The following is a 19,919-nucleotide window of genomic DNA, read 5'->3' as shown; positions in this document are numbered from 1 at the left end:
GATTTTACACAAAACAGTGGTTCCTCTGTGAATGTGGACAAAGAATTTTCAAACCAAGAAAGACCATCTATTCCAGTTCTACACTCTCACATACAGATGAAGAAACTGTAGCCCAGAGAGTTTAAGTAACTTGAAAAGCAACACACAGCCTGACCCTTGACTCTCTGCTTAATGTTATTAATACTCTTTTATTAACTACTTTGGCTGCAAGCACAATCCAGCCTGAGAACCCAGCTATTCCTTCTACTTTGGCACAATGAAGAAACGCTTTTAAATTCCTAATTTTCTGATTTAGTAATAAACAAATGGAATCTAATTTGCCGATAGAATAGGGAATAGCCATAATACTCCTCTCCATTTTTTGGACAGTTAGTACTATATCTAAAGGATTCCTGAAAATATGTTTAAAATGATTTAGGTCTCTTCAGTATTCCTTTTCAGTCAGCTCACCCAAACTTACCCCTTTTTATTTGCTGAAGCTGATGTTCTTGCATCTTTCTGTTTTCTATGATAAGCAAGTCCCCTTTATAGCTGCTCTATTCTCCTGCCACTATGATCAAGTGAATCCCAGAATGGGACAAGAAATATTAAATGTAAACACCATCCCAACCCCTAGTAAGATTCACTTTTAAATAAGGAAACCTCCAAACTTAACAATCCTCTCCCTGTTCTTTGAGGATATCATCTTATGTAATTTCCTTTTATTCCTTAGAATCAATGAATTTATTTTCTTATGAAAAGAAATGTACAGCAGAATGAGGGTACTGGGGATCTGAAATGGAACATGACAATGAGAACCAGGGTTAGGGAAGGAAAAGGGTAGAAGAAAGAGAGAGAAAAGGCAGTAGAAGTAAATTTATCTACTCTGGACAAAAAGGATAAAAATATCAAACAGTTTTTGTGATAAAGTCATCAACTTTAACACAGCCAAAAATTTAAGAAACAATTGTCAGTAATAGTTGAAATTAAATGTTCTAATGAAAACTTCAAAGTTACCCAATGAAGTGATAGAAATTATAGACTCACAGTGCAAACTAAGCAAGGTTATAAGACCAGAAATTAATGGGTTATTACCATAGTCACAGTTACATGAATAAAAGCTCAATGAGGAAAGCATAAAGTTATCAGTTAATGACATTTATTGAGGGCCATGTGAGCAAAGTATTGTGGCTGGTAGGCAATAAGGCAGAAAAGGAAAAGATTCAAACAAAACACAAGGCAAAGTAAATGAATCCCTGCCCTCCAAGAGCTTACAATCTAATTGGTGAAACAATATCCATGCATTTTGAAAAATCCTTAAAATGTTATAAATAATTGCAAATAAGTATAATCCACAAATCACAAAAGCAATGAGAAGAGACAGTTAAAGTTTATGAAAACAATTAAGATTATAGAAAAAGCAAGCATCATTTACTCAATATTACCAAAAAGTATTTGAGAAATTCTCATTGATAAACAACTTAATACTAACTAGTCTGTCTTCTATCCTCCAATATCTGTATTTTTCCAAAACTAGAATGCACTATCAAAACAATATTGAGATGGAAGTCAGTTTCTAGTTTCCCTTTATTAACCAACTGTATAGAATTTTAGGACAACTATATTTTCTTCTGGGTTTAATAAAAACAATTATTCATATAAACCTAAAGAAAAATGTAACTACTTTGGAAAGAACTACAGAAGAAATCTAAACAAGTTACAGTGAGAAAAAAAAAACTCATGCATATTATAAAACAGTAACATATCACACCCTAAGGTCATACCCAACTTTTACAGAAAAGAGAAAAAGCTCTACAAATACTGTTAAACAAAAAAAGCAGGCAGAAACAGGCCTAAAAACTTGCAATGAAGCAACATACACTGACATGCACGCATGGGTGGGGCTGCATGCACACACGTAGATTCTGAACCTTCACTAAGTTAAAAGCTCAGAAGTAACACAGTTAACAGGAAAATATGTTGAATCTGTGTATTAAACATAAAAAGACAAATCTTCACAAACTAATTATTTAATATAAATGCTAAGTCAGAAAAATTTCAAAAACAGTCTTCCTATGCTGTATCAGTGGTAAATTACCTTATCCAAATTAGATAAGAGGCCATCTGTGGCCTTTTTTTTTTTTTTTTTTTTAAATAACAAAAGGGATACCTAGGCTTGGAATAACGAAATCATTTCAGATGAGAAATTAGAAAAAAATTATTTTCTAGGAACATCTGCCTTAGGTAAAATCTATAGTCATTTTAAACAATTTAATTCTATAATTTCTGAGGATTCTGAGTTTCAAATTACAACTCTTCAGTAATACACATAACTAAAAATGAATTTATTGACAGATTTACAAATACTACTATCACATAATAATTTGCAAGATACAACTGAAAAACTGCACAGAATCTCTTTCTATTTATATTAAAACTTACTGCTACTATTAAGTGGGGGAAAGTCTACACAAATTCAACCAAAAAACTTAAGAGGTGGGTTTCACGGTCACAGCATGGATGCCAGGCCCACGCTCACCTTGGACGTCTTCCTCTCCACCATCACCATCTTCTTCCTCATTGTATGCCAGCTCAGCCTGCTTGTCTGCCTCATACTCACCTACGTTACCATCATCCCCATTATAATCCGCCAGTTTAGAGCCATGCTGCGGATCAACAGGGGATTCATTCTCATCAAAGAATCGGCCTGTGAAGTAGGTAGAGGATTAATTCAAGAGTAAAGAGAAGAAAAGAAGGGACCTAAACTGAAGGCAGACCAGAAAGTAGACAAGTGAAACCTGGCAACTTTCAAGGTACTAGTTATAAAAAAGGATACGTTTCGTGAAGGTTATTCAAGACATAAGTAAATAGGAGTGAAGACTCGAGAATAACTTTTACTTATTTAAGAACTTCTCTTTTGTGTTAATTTTAGTACTTTCTACTTCAGATTTGAATGTTTTCTTAAAGAAAGAGGCACCATATTCAGGGTTGTTTTCCTACCAACCAATGACTTCTCTAAAATAAATAAGTGCCTAATATAACACTTTAGGACAAGAATAAATCATTTTATTAACCAGATACAATACATATTTGCAATTTGCAATCATTTATTATTTTATGAAATATCACTTTCCACACATAATTTTTAAAATGCTTTAAAAAATAAGCGAGTAGTATACAGGCTAATTTCTTCTTATATACTAGGACAACGAACACACTTAACAGCTCCTTCAGTAATACGGATTCCCTACAGTCACGGATTTCTAAGGACAGATGACAAAGAATAAGAATCAGAATCCCTAGTGGTATGTGCTTTGAAAAAAACATGCCACATAATTCTGGCTTATCTCTTCCCATTCCTTAAACTAGTTAAAAAAAAAAAGTCAAAGCTTAAAAAAGTTGACATAGGGCTGGCATTGTGGCACAGCTGGTTAAATTGCCACTTGCAAATACCAGTTATGGTCCACTTCCCATCCAGCTTCCTGAAAATGCATCTGGGAAGGCAGAGGAGGATGGCTTAAATATCCAGGCCTCTGCTACCCCTGTGTGAGACCAGGCTGGAGTTCCAGGCTCCTGGTTGCAGCCTTGTCCAGATTTGACTGTTGCAGTCATTTGGGGAGTGAACTAATGGATGGAAGATCTCTGTCTTCCCCTCACCCCTTACCTCCTTTTGCTCTGCCTTTCTAGTAAATACATAAATAAATGTTTAGAAAAAGAAAATTAAGTTGACCTACATGAAGTCCTCATTTTGAACATATTCATAACAAGTAAATCAAGAGCAACAGACATCAATACCTACTATAGAAAGTTATTCAATAACCACACATTGAAAATAAAAGTTAGGCATAAGACCTGATTCATGAAAGTAAGTAAAACTCTATTTGGTCATTAAATTTAAATACCATAAAATTTTTATTCTAACTCCTCAAATATGAGTAAAATTAACTTATGAAGATGAAATAATCTAAAACTTAAAAATTTACCTTCTATGGCTGGCATTGTGGCATAGTGGGTAAAACTACCACCTGTGATGTTGGCATCCCATAAAGGTTCGGGTTCAAGTCCCAGCTGCTCCACTTCCGATCCAGCTCCCTGCTAATGTGCCTGGGAAAGCAGCAAACAATAGCCCAAGTCCTTGACCCCTGCCACCCATGGGGGAGACCCAGAAGAAGCTCCTGGCTCCTGGCTTCAGATCAGCCCAGTCTGGCTGTTGCAGCCATCTGGGGAGTAGACCAGTGGATGGAAGATCGATCTTTCTCTCTCTGTGTGTCTTTCCTTCTCTGTAAAAAACTCTACCTTTCAAATAAGTAAAAAAATCTTTTAAAATTTTTTGCCTTTTGTGATAGGTCTAAAATTTTTGAAGTATGTTTCAAAAACTTACACTGCATAGAGACAGTAAAAAATAGCTTCATTTGCTGGAAAGAGTGGTTAAGTACAAATGAAAAGAATTATGGAGGTTCTGGTCAATTCTATAGATGCTCAATATACCACCAATACTACAATTCTTATTGCTGGGTAAACAGTAAATCAGGACAATAGTTAAAGAACAAATTACACTTATATAGGCTTTAAAAAAGATCTATTTAGGGGCTGGTGCTGTGCTGTAGGGGGTTAAGCTGCCATCTGCAGTGCCAGCATCCCAAATGGACACTGGTTTCGGTCCCAGCTGCTCCACTCTGGTCCAGCTCCCTGCTAATGTGCTTGGGAGAGCAGCGGAGGATGACCCAAGTACTTGAGCCTCTGCACCCATATGGGAGACCTGGATGAAGCTCCTGGCTCCTGACGTTGGCCTGGCCCAGCTCTGGTTCTTGCAGCCATTTGAGGGGTAAAGCAGCAGATGGAAGCACTCTCTTTTATCTCTCCCTCTTATTGTGGCTCTCACTTTCAAATGAATAAATAAAAAATCTTTTTTAAAGATTATGTATTTGAAAGGCAGAGTTAGAGATCAATCTTCTACCTGCTGGTTCACTCTCCAGATGGGCATAACAGCAAGGGTTGGTCAGCAAAAGCCAGGAACAAGGAGCTTCACCCAGTTCTCTTACGTGGATGCAGGGTACCAAGCACTTGGGCCATTCTCCACTGCTTTTCCATTAGCAGGAGCTGCATCAGACATAGAGCAACAAGGACTCGATCTGGTGCCCATATGGGATGCTGGCATCACAGGTGGTAGCTTAACCTGCTGTGCCATAATGTCAACCCCTATATAGGCTTTTAAAGAAGGAGGGTGTAGGGCAAAAGGAGGCTGAAGTAACTTGAGTTAATAAAAACAATGAATTCAACTCAAATTCAAAAATAAGGTTAGGGTTTGTACTATAAATAAATAAATAGAAAAGTTAGCCAAATACAGTTAAAGAAAAGAAATGGATATCAGAGAGTTTAAAAGGAAAAACAATAGTAAGAGATGAGGAGCCAAGCTATTTGAGAAAAACACTGTCTCTTGATTATAGTAACATAAAACAACAATTTCATGACTCTAAAATTTAAAAAAGAAAAATCAGAGATTCACCAATTATTTGAAAGGCAGTGACACACACACACATAGGGGGCGAGAGATCTCCCATCTGCCAGTTCACTCTACAAATGGCCCTAACAGCCAGGGCTGGGCTGGGCCAAAGCCAGGGGGTCTATCCCGATACAGGTGGCAGGAACCTAAGCACTTGAGCCACCATCTGTATACAAGCAGGGAGCTGGATCAGAAGCAGAGAAGCCAAGACTCAATCTGGCACTCTGACAGGGGATGAGGATGTCCCAACGAGGATGAGGTGGCTCAACTGGCTGTACCACAATGCCTGCCTTTTTAAAAAATTTTGAAGATTTATTTATTTACTTGAAAGGCAGAGGTGAGGACCAGTGTTGTGGCACAGCACGTAAAGCCGCCCACCTGCAATGCCGGCATCCCATATGGGGATGGGGTTTGAGCTTCCTATCCAGCTCCCTGCTAAAGGCCTGGGAAAAGCAGCAGAACATGGCCTGAGTGCTTGGGTCCCTGCTACCGACTTGGGAGACCTGAGAAAAGCTCCTGGTTTCAGTCTGGCCCAGCCCTGGCTGTGGCAACCATCTGGGGAGTGAATCAGTGGATGAAAGATTTCTCTCTGCCTCTCCTCCTCTTTCTGTAACTCTTTCAAATGAATATATAAATCTTAAAAATAGAAAGAAAGAAAAAGAGAGAGAGAGATCAATCCTCCACCAGCAGGTTTACTCCCAAATGCCTACAACAGCCAGGACTGTTCCAGGCTGAAGCCAGAAGCCAGGAATCATCTTCTATTGCCTTTCAGGGCACATTAGCAAGAAGTTGGATGGGAAGTGAAAGAGGCAAGATTTGAAATAGCAGTACAGTATTCCTAAAGTTGTATCTATGAAAAATGCAGTCATTAAATAAAAACTTAAATTAAAAAAAAAGAAATAGCAGTACAGTACGGGATGCCAACAGCACAGACAGCAGGTTAATCTGTTGAGCCACAATGTCCATTCCCTGATGTTATTACATTTTTTCTGGTGATAAATAAAATGATGCCAATATAAGCAGGAAAATAGGAAATTTATAGATATCTGTATTTTCTTTTCCTAATACGCAATATTCACTTGTGGACAAAACAGCTGGTGCAGTTAAATAATCTTTATGTAATGTAAAACTGCTGCTTTAAACATATAAACACTTAAATATAGTAGTTACCAGTGAGTTTTTGAAGTACATTATTTCCTCCAGTAGCCTTTTCCATTTTTATCAGTTACGAAATACAGACAACTATAATTTATTAATATTATCAGATATGGTTAATTAATTAAAGAAATGGTCCACTTATAACTTTTGTAATATTCCAACAGAATAATTTTAAAAATGTATTTTATTTATTTGAAAGACAGAGTTACAGAGAGACGTAGAGACAGAGAAAGAGGTCTTCCATCCACTGATTCACTCCCCAGATGGCTACAACGGCCAGAGGGGCGCTGATCCGATACCAGGAGCCAGGAGCCTCTTTGGGTCTCCCATGCGGGTACAGGGGCCCAAGCGCTTGGGCCATCTTCTACTTCTATCCCAGGCCATAGCAAAGAGCTGGATCGGAAGAGGAGCAGCTGGGATTAGAATCGGTGCCTATATGGGATGCCATCGCTTCAGGCCAGGGCTTTAACCCGCTGTGCCACAGCGCCGGCTCCCCAACAGAAAAATTTTTTAAAGATTTATTTTGTTAATTTTATTTATTTATTTGAAAGGCAGAGTGACAGATAGAGATGGAGAGCAAGAAGGCAGGAGGAAGAGAGAGGGCGATAGAGAGAAAAACACTGATTGGTCTTCCATCTGTTCACTAGCTCCCCAAATGGCTCCAAAGGCTTGGGCTGGGTGGAGCTGAAGCCAGGAGCCGGAAACTCCATCTGGGTCTCCCATATGCTTGGCAGTGGCCCGCCTACTTGGGCTATCAGGGCCAGCATTTGCTGCTTCCCAGGACACATCAGCAGGAAGTTCGATTAGAAGCAGAGTAGGTGGGACTCAAACTGGTACACTTATATATATGGTACTGGCATTGCAAGCAGCAGCTTAACCTGCTGTATCCTGTTGACAGCCCCACAAAAGAGAACAATTTAAAGTTTATTTTCTTAAAGGCAGTTGGCTGGGGCTGGCACTGCAGTGCAGTCAGTTAACCCTCCACCTGTGACAGCAGCATCCCTTATGGGCACTGGTTCTAGTCCCGGTTGCTCTACTTCCAATCCAGCACTCTGCTGTGGCCTAGGAAAGCAGTAGAAGATGGCCCACCTGGGCCTCTTCATCCACACAGGAGACCCGGAAGAAGCACCTGTCTCCTGGCTTTGGATTGACTCAGCTCTGGCCATTGCAGCCATCTGGGGAGTCTACCAGTGGATGGAAGATCTTTCTCTCTGTCTCTTCCTCTTACTGTCTGTAACTCTACCTCTCAAGTAAATAAACTAAAACCTTAAAAAAATAGTTGACTAATGATCTGAATAGCCTGAATTCAGTCATAAAGTTATTTTTTTTAAAGATTTATTTATTTATTTGAAAGTCAGAGTTACACACAGAGAGAAGAGGCAAAGAGAAAGAGAGATCTTCCATCCGATGGTTCACTCCCCAATTGGCTGCAACGGCTGGAGCTGCACTGATCCAAAGCCAGGAGCCAGGAGTTTCTTCTTGGTCTCCTGTGTGGGTGCAGGAGCCCAAGGATTTGGGCCATCTTCCACTGCTTTCCCAGGCCATAGCAGAGAGCTGGATCGGAAGAGGAGCAGCTGGGACTAGAACTGGCGACCATATGGGATGCCGGTGCTTCAGGCCAGGGTGTTAACCCACTGCGCCACAGCACCAGCCCCATAAAGTTTAATATTATAATTACAATGGCCCACACCATGGCTCACTTGGCTAATCCTCCGCCTGCAATGCCGACAGCATGGGTTCTAGTCCCGGCTGGGCACCAGATTCTGTCCTAGTTGCTCCTCTTCCAATCCAGCTCTCTGCTGTGGCCCAGGAAGGCAGTGGAGGATGGCCCAAGTGCTTGGGCCCTGCACCCTCATAGGAGACCAGGAGGAAGCATGTGGCTCCTGGCTTCAGATCAGTGCAGCACGCCTGCCGTAGCGGCCATTTGGGGAGGGAACCACAGAAGGAAGACCTTTCTCTCTGTATCTCTCTCTCTCACTGTCTAACTCTGCCTAGCCCAAAAAACAAAACAAACAAACAAACAAAAAACAAAAACAAAAAAATTATAATTACAACGACAGAGCTAATAAAAATAAATAACAAGAATGAATGACCAATGAACTGGCTTTTGTTAAATAGTAATCTGTGCTATTTCATACATAGAATTGTTTCATCTGTAGAAGCTAATCTTTAATTTCCTATTTCCAAAACTCTCATAGACAATAAGAGGAAGAAAAGAGCAGTGCTAACTACACAAAGGTGCCAATCAAGTTGGGGAGATCAAAATTCAGATTAAATAATAAATGAATATGATCATGTGGATAAAAATGTATAATGCTGATCAATGTAACAGACTACTGAAGTACACAGTTGCCAGGCAATATACCAACATAGGTTAGAGTCAGAAGAAAAGGTTTCAAAAAGGAGGCAAACATATTTGACTATGACAGAGGGAAAGAAAGAAGCATTTAAAGAACAGACAAGAATAAAGGGTATTAAGAAGATAATAGAGGGCACCAGTTTGAGACCCGGCTGCTTCACTTCTGATCCAGCTCTCTGCTATGGCCTGGGAAAGCAGTGGAAGATGGCCCAAGTGCTTGGGCCCCTGCACTCGCGTGGGAGACCCAGAAGAAGCTCCTGGCTCCTGGCTTCGGATCGGCACAGCTCCAGCCATTGTGGCCAATTAGGGAATGAACCAGTGGATGGAAGACCTCTCTCTCTCTCTCTGCTTTTCCTTCTCTGTGTAACTCTGACTTCGAAATAAAATAAATAAATCTTGAAAGAAAAAAAAAAAGAAGACAGTAGAGACTAACATGACCGGATTTATATTAGAAGTTAGAAAATTTGGACAAGCAAATTAGAGATAACTATGGAAGATCTTTCAAGTTAGAGATTTTTAAAAGGCTTCCTAAGTCCAGTTCATAAAGTCTTTGCTTGAATCAAATCACAAAGTACATGAAAGCTATCCATAATGCTCTTTTTAAAAATTTATTTATTTGAAAGGCATAGAGGGAAAACAGAGAGAGAGAGAGCGAGAGAGAGAGAGAGAGAGAGAGAGATCAATCTTCCATATGATGGTTCACTCCTCAAATGGCCTCAAAAGCCAGGTCTGAACCAGGCCACAGCCAGGAGCCTGGAACTCCATCTGAGTCTCCCACATGAGTGCAGGGGTCCAAGAACTCGGGTCATCTACTACTTTATTAGGCTTATTAGCAGGGAGATGGAATGGAAGTGAAGCAGCTGGGACTCAACCAGTACTCATAAGGGATGTTGGTATCACAAATGGCAGTCCAAACTGCTGGGCCACAAAGCAGGTCCCCAACAATAGCTCCTTTATGATACTTTTTTATGGATCTATCCAGCAAAGACTCGCTGACATGATAGGTACTGTGCTAGACATTGTGATACAAAAATAAGGTTACTATTTCCACCTGTTATTCAGTATAGTAGGAGAGAAAGATGCATAAAAATAATTAGAAAGTGATGTTATTTATGCTATATAGCACAATGATCTAGAAAGTGATATCTGAACATGGAGACCTTTGCTATAGTCGGTTTCAGTGTGACAGAGTGACTCTAAACTTAATGTAAGAGGCAATAAGCAGTTGTCATAATTTCTTTTACACTCCTTTAAACAGAAATCCCATCTGCTTTATCCAGTATCTAGTCAAGTAAGAAGCTGTGAAAACTCAGACCAGGAAGACAGAAGAAAGGTTAGGAATGGGTCAATCAATGACAAACTAAATATATAGCATAATGGAATGGAAAGAGTCAAAGAATGACCTTAGAATAGTAGCCTGGAATCCAAAAATAATGGTAGTAACACCTAAAACAGGACAATTGAGAAAGCATGGGAAAACCAATGTTGCCTTTTTTTTTTTTGGACAGGCAGAGTTAGAGAGAGAGAGAGACAGAGAGAAAGATCTTCCTTCTGTTGGTTCACCCCCCAAATGGCCACTATGGCAGGCGTGCTGCGCCAATCCAAAGCCAGGAGCCAGGTGCCTCCTCCTGGTCTCCCATTCGGGTGCAGGGCCCAAGCACTTGGGCCATCCTCCACTGCCTTCCTGGGCCACAGCAGAGAGCTGGACTGGAAGAGGAGCAACCGGGACAGAATCCGGCGCCCCAGCTGGGACTAGAATCCGGGGTGCTGGCGTTGCAGGCGGAGGATTAGCCAAGTGAGCCAATGTTGCTTTAGATATACTGAGATATATTACACTAAGATATTCAAATAAAAATGTCTTCACAGACGCATGGAAATATAGATCTGGATGCTAAGTGTGAAGTGAGGGCTAGACATGTAGATTTAAAACACATATTTCAAGATCACAAGCTAAACTATGAATGAACAATTTAGGAAATAAAAATATACAGAAAACAGTTCTAAGTCAAAGGAGTGATCTTGGTGAATAACTGTACTTAGGAAGGGTAAAAATAAGTAATGAGGATGCAATTATCACATGATGGAATAAATCTGCGTTTTGACAAGGATTAAGTAGTAGACTTCATCACTAAATTATTTCACCTATTTGATACCCTTTAATTCAAGTTTGTCTTTCAGGAACCATAATGTTAAAGTTATGCTCAACTAGGGGAGTAACACAAGTATAGAGTTATATTTAGTTTGTAACCCCAGATTTCCTTACATTGTAGCAAAATTAAATTGTGCGACTAAACATTACATTCACTCTTGTGACTTGCTGAAAATGATTGACTTATACTCCATCAACAATAAGATAACTTCATCCCAATTGCTTAAACATGAGAACACAGAGAAAGAAGCAACATATCAAATCACTATTGAAAGTATTTTGAATCGTATCAATATACAATACAGATCCTGGAAAGCTTACTTTAAAAGACGACTTCTTTCTCTAGTAATTATCTATAGGTTATATCCACTTTCATTTCATTCATTCAACTGACTCTTGTATTATTCAATAACTGGAGCTTTGACTATTCAATTATCCCTGAGGGTAAATGATACATGATCATTTATAATCTGTTGAGACATGAGTTAGAATCCTGAGACCTGAAGGGGGGTGGTATAAAAATTTTAACAAAAATATTACTGAAGGCTTTCTTCACAAAAGAATATGTAGAGGTGATGGGCATTCAGACTATCAGCTAAGATGCCAGTTTGGATACTACATTTCATGTCAGAGTACATACCTTCAATATCACAGCTCCTAACTCCAGCTTCCTGCTAATGCAGACCCTAGGAGGCAGTGGAGATGGCTCAGGTAATCGGATTCCTGCAACCAAGTGGGCAACTTGTACTAGAGTTCCTGGTTCTTGGCATCAACAAAGGGCCAGTACCAGTAACTGCAGCCATTTGGGGATTGTACCAGTGAATGGGACCTCTCTTTCCTTTTCCTGCTCTCTCCTCTCCCCACTTTGCTATCCCCCTTCCTCTCTCCCTCTCCCTTTTCCTCTCCTTCCTTATCTCTATCTCCCTGTCTCTGACATAAATAAATACCTAAAAACAAATAAGATGTAAGGAAACTACTGACTGCCTTTTGTTTACTTTGATTTCATTATTAGGAACATACTGAGGCAAAAAGACCAACTCATTTTGTCTCAGACCTGAATGTAGCAGTCACAGGAATGAATCTATTAATCAACTATGTATGGAAAGAAAGGAGATCAAAGACAGGAAAGACGCATGGTAGCAATGATTTATGGCTAAAAACTTCTCTGTAGGTTCAACTGCTCTTTTCTCTTTTTGACACAATCCACAGGCATCCCTTTTCCTAATGTTTTCCCTTAAGACTGATATTATAGCCGGTGCCGCGGCTCAATAGGCTAATCCTCTGCCTGTGGCACCGGCACACCAGGTTCTAGTCCCGGTCGGGGCACCGGATTCTATCCTGGTTGCCCCTCTTCCAGTCCAGCTCTCTGCTGTGGCCTGGGAAGGCAGTGGAGGATGGCCCAAGTGCTTGGATCCTGCACCCCATGGGAGACCAGGAGAGGCACCTGGTTCCTGCCTTCGGATCCCTGCCGCAGCGCGCCAGCCGCGGGGGCCATTAGAGGGTGAACCAATGGCAAAGGAAGACCTTTCTCTCTGTCTCTCTCTTTCACTGTCCACTCTGCCTGTCAAAAAAAAAAAAAAAAAAAAAAAAAAAAAAAGACTGATGTTATTATGAGGGGAAGAGACAAATGGGTGAACAAACTGATTGTCTTGAATGTCAAATACTATTCTCTTCTGCCTCCTTCTCTTACTGTACTCATACCTTACCCTGCACCTAAGCACCAGCACAGGATGAAGGGGCCTAAAATGGGATATAATTTGCTAATTACTAAAGTGATATCAAACATACAACAAATATGTATAACAACTACATTAATACTCACACACATTAAATATTTGGACACATCACTTCAACTTCAGCATTAAACAGTTTTTAATTCAGAATAACCAAATAACAAATTCTTTTTTTTTTAAATCACTGGTGGTCTCATCAGAAAAGCTGTTGTGTTTTTTTTGTTTGTTTTGTTTTTAAGATTTTATTTATTTATTTGAGAGGCAGAGTTACAGAGAAGGAGACACAGAGAAAGGTCTTCCATCCACTGGATTCACTCCCCAAACAGCTGCAACAGCTGGAGCTTGGTCAATCCAAAGCCAGGAGCCAGGGGATTCTTCTGGGTCTCCCAAGTGGGTGCTGGGGCCCAAGAACTTGGGCCATCTTCTACTGTTTTCCCAAGCCACAAGCAGAAAGCTGGTTCAGAAGAGGAACAGCCGGAACATGAACCAGTGCCCATATGAGATGCTGGGGCCACAGGCAGAGGCTTAGCCTACTACACCACAGCGTAGGCCCCAACAAATTCTTGTATACCAAGTGTGACTGCCTTTCTGAATATTAAGAAAAAATGTTATCTCAAGACAATATTAAATCACATTAAAGACTGGAGCAAGCCATTTCTACAAAAATTCTTCTTTTAGGAGTGGGCAGATGCTGGGATACGCATATCCCATATTGGAATGCCTGAGTTCGAAGTACTGTTCCTGGTTCCAGCTTCCTGACAATGTGCACCCTGGGAGACATTAGGTAATGGCTCGAGTCATGGGTCCCCAGCTCCTGACTTTCACCTCATTGAACCAGCAGAAGATCTCTCTCTGTCTCTCCCTTCTTCATTCTGTAATCGTCTTTCAAATAAATAAAATAAATCTTAAAAAAAGAAACTGCACCAAATGCCTACTCCTATACAGATATTTTTATTTGTCATAATTATATAAATTATATAAATAATATACTATAACTACTATTTACATAGACCTACATTATAAGATAATTTAACCCATCTATCTACCAGTTCATTGCCCAAATGCCCACAATGGCCATCATGACCAGGGCTGGGCTAGGGAAGCCAGGAGCCAAGAACTCAATGCAGGTCCCTCACAAAGTAGTAGAAACCCAACTACTTAAGTCATCACTGCTGGCTCCCAGGGTCCAGAAAACTAGAAACAGGAGCTGCAGCCAAGGATTGAACCCAGGTACTTTGATATGGAATGTGGGCATCCTAACTAGAGTCTTACTCACTAGGCAAACTGCCCATCCCACTAAGCTATTTATATAAAAGATCTGAGCCACTGAGGATTTTGGTATCATAAGGGGGTCCTGGAACGATCTCCCTCTAAGCACCAAGAGAGAAATGTATACCATGATTTATTCATTCTCATACTGGTGAACATTTGTTTCTAATTTTCGATGTAATAAATATGAACATTCTTACACATGCCTCCTGTAACACGTAAAGTTGTCTCTGGTTAGGCAGAAGGTGCTAAGTTGTAGGCTGTATGCATCTTATTCTTCCTGGTCTTTTGATGAACAGAAATTCTTAATTTTAATTAAGTATAATTTAGCTGTTTTCTTAGAGCTAGTTTATTTTGTTACCTGGTTTATAAAATTCTAGCCTACCTTATATCATGAGGATATTCTGTTTTCTTAATTTAAAAATTTCATATCTGTAACCCATCCTGAGCTTAATTTTGTGTATTATGTGATATGGGGAGGATCAAGATAAATATTTTTTTATATGGCTACCCAATTGTCCCGGCAAAGACTATCCTTCTCCTCTACTGCACTGCAGGATCAATTTGACTCATCTTTGAATCTGTTGATCATATAGGTGTGGTCAGTTTCTGGATTTTATCTATTCTGTCCTGTCAATCCATCTGTCTGGTCCTGTGCCAATACCATACTTAATTACCTTATCAATAACAACTTCACAATAAATTATGAGGTACAAGCATTTGGTACAGTGGTTAAGATGCTAAGATGCCTGCATCCCATATTGCAGTACCTGCGTTGGAGTCCGAGCTGTTTCTGATTCCCACTTCCTACCAGTGAAGACACTGGGAGGCAGCAGGTGATGGCTCAAGGGTCCCTAAAACTGATATGGGAAACCTGCTGCAGGCAGGTAGTTAACAAGTGATAGGAAATCTCTGTCTGTTCCTCTGTCTTTCGGGTAAATAAGTAAATAAAATTTTAAAGTGTCCTGCTTTCCTAAAATAAATTGTGGTTATCTGACAATAGAAAGTTTTAAGTTTTATTCTTAGAGATTGTCTAGGTTTTTTTTTTTTTTTTTTTTTAAGATTTATTTATTTCAAAGGCAGAGAGAGAGAGACAAAGAAGAGAGAGAGAAGTCTTTCATCTGCTGGTTCACTCCTCAAATGGCTGCAAAAGCTGGAGCTGGGCTGATCCAAAGCCCGAACCCATGTGGGTACAGGGGTTCAACGACTTGATGCATTAGCAGGGAGCTGGATTGGAAGTGGAGCATCCGAGACTTAAACTGCACTCATATGGGATGCTGGTGCCACAGGCTGTGGCTTTATCTTCTACACCACAGCCCTGGACCTTAGCTATTCTTACCCTTTGCATTTTACATACAAATTTTAAGAGTCAGCTTATCAATTTCTACCATAAACAAAACCAAGCTGAAATGATTTGGGACTGCACTGACATTCTAGATCTGAGAAAAATTAACATCTTTGAACTATGGAATTTTATAATCCACAGACATGGATTTACTTCTGTACTAGCTAATTTACATAAAAATTTTTGCGGTTTTTAGAAGTTCTTTAAAATCTGTTCCTAATTTTTTAAAGATTTATTTATGGGGCCAGCACTGTGGTGTAGCAGGTAAAGCCACTGCCTTTGGTGCCAACATCTTATATGGGCTCCAGTTCGAGTCTTGGCTGCTCCACTTCCAATCCAGCTCCCTGCTAATGCATTGGGAAAGCAACCATACATTGCACAAGTTTTTGGGGCCCTGCACCACGTGGGAGATCTGGAAGAAGCTCCTGGCTCCCAGCTTTGGATCGTCCCAGCTCCAGCTATTGCAGCCATTTAGGGAGTAAACCAGCAGACGGAAGATCTCTAAAGGCAGAGTTACAGAGAGAGAGAAAGAGAGAGAGAGAGAGAGAGAGCGAGCTTCCATCCGCTGGTTCATTCCCCAAGTGGCCACAATGCCCGAGGCTGGGCCAGGAAGAAATCAGGAGCCAGATGCTTCTTCTGGGTCTCCCATGTGGGTTCCAGGGGTCCAAGTTCTTGGGCCATTTCAGCTGCTTTCCCAGGCACATTAGCAGTGAGCTGCATCGAAGGGCAGCAGCCAGGACTCTAACTAGCACTCATTTGGGAAGCTGGTATTACAGGTGGTGACCCAACCCACTGTGCCACAACACCTCCCTCTGTTAATTTTTTTTCAAGCTATCTAACACATTTTCATGCTATTATTAAAATGTTATTTAATATTTTACTTTTTAAATCCATCTCTTCCATATAGACATGCAACTAGTTTTGTCTACAGCCATACCACTCTGCGCCTGATCTCATCTGAAATACAATTAGTTTTTGTATTAACCCTGTATCTATTAACTTTGCAAAAATACATTTAATACTTTGTACTTTTTTTAATTAATTAATTTATTTTTTGACAGGCAGAGTAGACAGTGTGAGAGAGAGACAGGTCTTCCTTTGCCGTTGGTTCACCCTCCAATGGCCACCGCAGCTGGTGCACTGCGCTGATCCGAAGGCAGGAGCCAGGAGCTTCTCCTGGTCTCCCATGGGGTGCAGGGCCCAAGTACTTGGGCCATCCTCCACTGCACTCCCTGGCCACAGCAGAGAGCTGGCCTGGAAGAGGGGCAACCGGGACAGATCCGGCGCCCCGACCGGGACTAGAACCCGGTATGCCGGCGCCGCAAGGTGGAGGATTAGCCTAGTGATCTGCGGCGTCGGCCAATACTTTGTACTTTTTACATATAAAATTATGCTGTTTATAAATAATATCAATTACACCTTCCTTTCCAATCCCTATACTGTTTATTTCCTTTTCTTGTACTTTATATCATTGACTAGGAGCTACAGTAAAAATTTGATGATGATGGGTACATCCTCATGTTCACAGTAAAGGTTTCTGACAGCTGATCATTAACTTCGTTTGTTAAAGGATTTTTGTGGACACTGTTTATCAGGCTAAGGAAATTACTTTCCAATCCTATTTAAAGATTCTTGTTTTGGGACATACACCATGGTCCAGTAGCTTAAGCCACTGCTTGTAAAGCTGGCATCCCATATAGGAGTGCCAGTTCAAGTCCTGGCTCCTCCCCTTCTGACCCAGCCTTCTGCTAATGCACCTGGAAGGCAGCAGAAGATGGCCCAAATGTTTGGGTCACTACCACCCATATGGGAAACCCAGATGGAGATCCTGGCTCCTGGCTTCAGCCTTGGCTGTTATGTTCATTCGGGGAGTGAGCCAGTAGATACAAGATCTCTCTCTCTCTCTGCTTTCCAAATAATCTTTTTTTTTTTTCTTTGAAAGAAAATGTGTATTGGGGCCGGCGTTGGGGCTTAGAGGGTTAAGCTACCACCAGCAATGCTGGCATCCCATATGGGTGTCAGCTCCAGTCCTGGTTGCTCCATTTCTGATCCAGCTCCCTGGAAACAAGCCTGGGAAAGCAGAAAATAGCCCAAGGGCTTGAGTCCCTGAACATACATTAGAGACCCACAAGAAGTTCGTGGCTCCTCCCTTCAGCCAGGCCCAGCCCTGGCTATTGCAGTCATTTGGAGAGTGAACCAGAGGATGGAAGTCCTCTATCTGTAACTCTAACTTTCAAATAAATAAATCTTTCTTTTTTTTTTTTTTAAGATTTATTTTATTTATTTGAAAGAGTTACAGAGAGAGGCAGAGACATAGAGAGAGGTCTTCCATCCACTGGTTCACTCCCCAGATGGCCCCACAAATAAATCTTTAAAAATAAATAAGTTGAGGCCGGCGCCATGGCTCAATAGGCTAATCCTCCGCCTTGCAGCAACGGCACACCGGGTTCTAGTCCCGGTCGGGGCGCCGGATTCTGTCCTGGTTGCCCCTCTTCCAGGCCAGCTCTCTGCTGTGGCCCAGGAGTGCAGTGGAGGATGGCCCAAGTACTTGGGCCCTGCACCCCATGGGAGACCAGGAGAAGCACATGGCTCCTGGCTTCGGATCAGCGCCGTGCGCCAGCCACTGGAGGGTGAACCAACGGCAAAAAGGAAGACCTTTTCTCTCTGTCTCTCTCTCACTGTCCACTCTGCCTGTCAAAAAAAAAAAAAAAAAAAAAAAGTTGGGGCTAGCGCTGTGGCGCAGTGGGTTAACTCCCTGGCCTGAAGTGCCAGCATCCCATATGGGCGCCAGTTCAAGACCTGGTTGCTCCGCTTCCGATCTAGCTCTCTGTTGTGGCCTGGGGAAGCAGTAGAAGATGGCCCAAGTCCTTGGGCCTCTGCACCCACATGGGAGACCCGGAAGAAGCTCTTGTCTCCTGGCTTTGGATCAGCAGAGCTTCGGCCATTGTGGCCAACTGGGGAGTGAACCACTGGATGGGAGACTTTTCTCTCTCTCTGCCTCTCCTCTCTATCTGTGTAACTCTGACTTTCAAATAAATAAATAAATAAATATTTATAAATAAATAAATAAATGTGTAGTGGCTGGTGTTTTGGTGTAGTGGGTTAAACCACTGCCTGCAACACCCACATCCCATATAGTGCCAGTTGAGTACTGGCTGCTTCACTTCTGATTCAGCCTCCTGCTAATGTGCCTGGGAAAACAGCATAAGATGGCCCAAGTATTTGTACCCCAGTACTCATGTGGGAGACGCAGAAGAAGCTCCAGGCTTCTGACTTCAGATCAGCTCAGCTCTGGCTGTTCTGGCCATCTGGAGTATGAACCAGAAGATGGACGATTCTCTCTGTCTCTCCCTCTCCCTCTCTCTGTAACTCTGCCTTTCAAATAAATTTAAAAAAAAAATGTGTTTTTTTTTTTTTATCACAAATACACATTGAACTCCCTCAAATGTTTTCTTCATAACTAATTTTTTTTTGACAGGTAGAGTTAGACAGTGAGAGAGAGAGAGAGAGAAAGAGAGACAGAGAGAAAGGTCTTCCTTCTGTTGGTTCACCCTCCAAATGGCCGCTACAGCCAGTGCTGCGCCGATCCGAAGCCAGGAGCCAGGTGCTTCTTCCTGGTCTCCCATGCAGGTGCAGGAGCCCAAACACTTGGGCCATCCTCCACTGCCCTCCCGGGCCACAGCAGAGAGCTGGACTGGAAGAGGAGCAACGAGCAACTGGGACTAGAACCTGGCACCCATATGGGATGCCGGTGCCACAGGTGGAGGATTAACCAAGTGAGCCACGGCCCCAGCCCCCAGATTGCTTTTCAAATATCAAACAAATAAGGTGGGTGCTGTGGTGTAGCAGAGAAAGCTGCTGCCTGCAGTGCCAGCATCCCATATGGGCACCAGTTCCATTCCCAGTTGCTCCACTGCCAAATCAGCCAGCTCTCTGCTGTGGCCTAGGAAAATAGTATAAGATTGCCCAAGCCCACGGGCCCCTGTAGGAGACCTGAAGAGCTCCTGGCTTCTGGCTTTGGATTAGCGCAGCTCCGGCTATTTTAGCCAAGTGGGGAGTGAACCAGCAGATGGAAGACCTCTCTCTCTCTCTGCCTCTGCCTCTCTTTCTGTCTCTGTGTAACTCCAACTTTCAAATAAATAAATAAATCTTAAAAAAAAAAACAACTTTGCATTTTCAGAATAAATTCAACATAATCAACATGTAAAGAATTTTTATGTCTCTTGATAAAACATACTAATATTTTCAGAATTTTTATAACCATGTTAATAAGAAACTGTCCTGTAATTTTCCTTTCTCATAATATTCCCAATTTTCCTGTCCAATTTATTCTGGCCTCATAAAATGAATTGGGAAATATTTCTTTGTTTTCAATTTTCTCAAAGAGTTTATGTTAGATTGATTCTATTTTCTCTGTAAACAGG

The 19,919-nt window shown here is 41.4% G+C and overlaps 1 protein-coding gene across 2 annotated transcripts in view; it reads right to left on the bottom strand.

Annotated features, from left to right (window-relative positions):
- GOLM2 (golgi membrane protein 2) overlaps positions 1-19,919 on the bottom strand; it is a 116,040-nt gene that overhangs the window by 6,746 nt on the left and 89,375 nt on the right. The window contains exon 9 of one of the 2 annotated variants that reach the window (XM_002717928.6): positions 2,519-2,686. The exons of the other annotated variant lie outside the window; for it this stretch is intronic. Coding sequence (XP_002717974.3) covers positions 2,519-2,686 — 168 coding nt within the window. The remainder of the gene's footprint in view (positions 1-2,518; positions 2,687-19,919) is intronic. 2 annotated transcript variants of the gene reach the window in all.

Source organism: Oryctolagus cuniculus, chromosome 12 (assembly GCF_051225735.1).
Source record: "Oryctolagus cuniculus isolate XC-2025 breed Fujian yellow rabbit chromosome 12, ASM5122573v1, whole genome shotgun sequence".
NCBI lineage: Eukaryota > Metazoa > Chordata > Mammalia > Lagomorpha > Leporidae > Oryctolagus > Oryctolagus cuniculus.
Note: the sequence above shows the minus strand (reverse complement) of the source record. Positions and strands in the feature narration are given on the sequence as shown.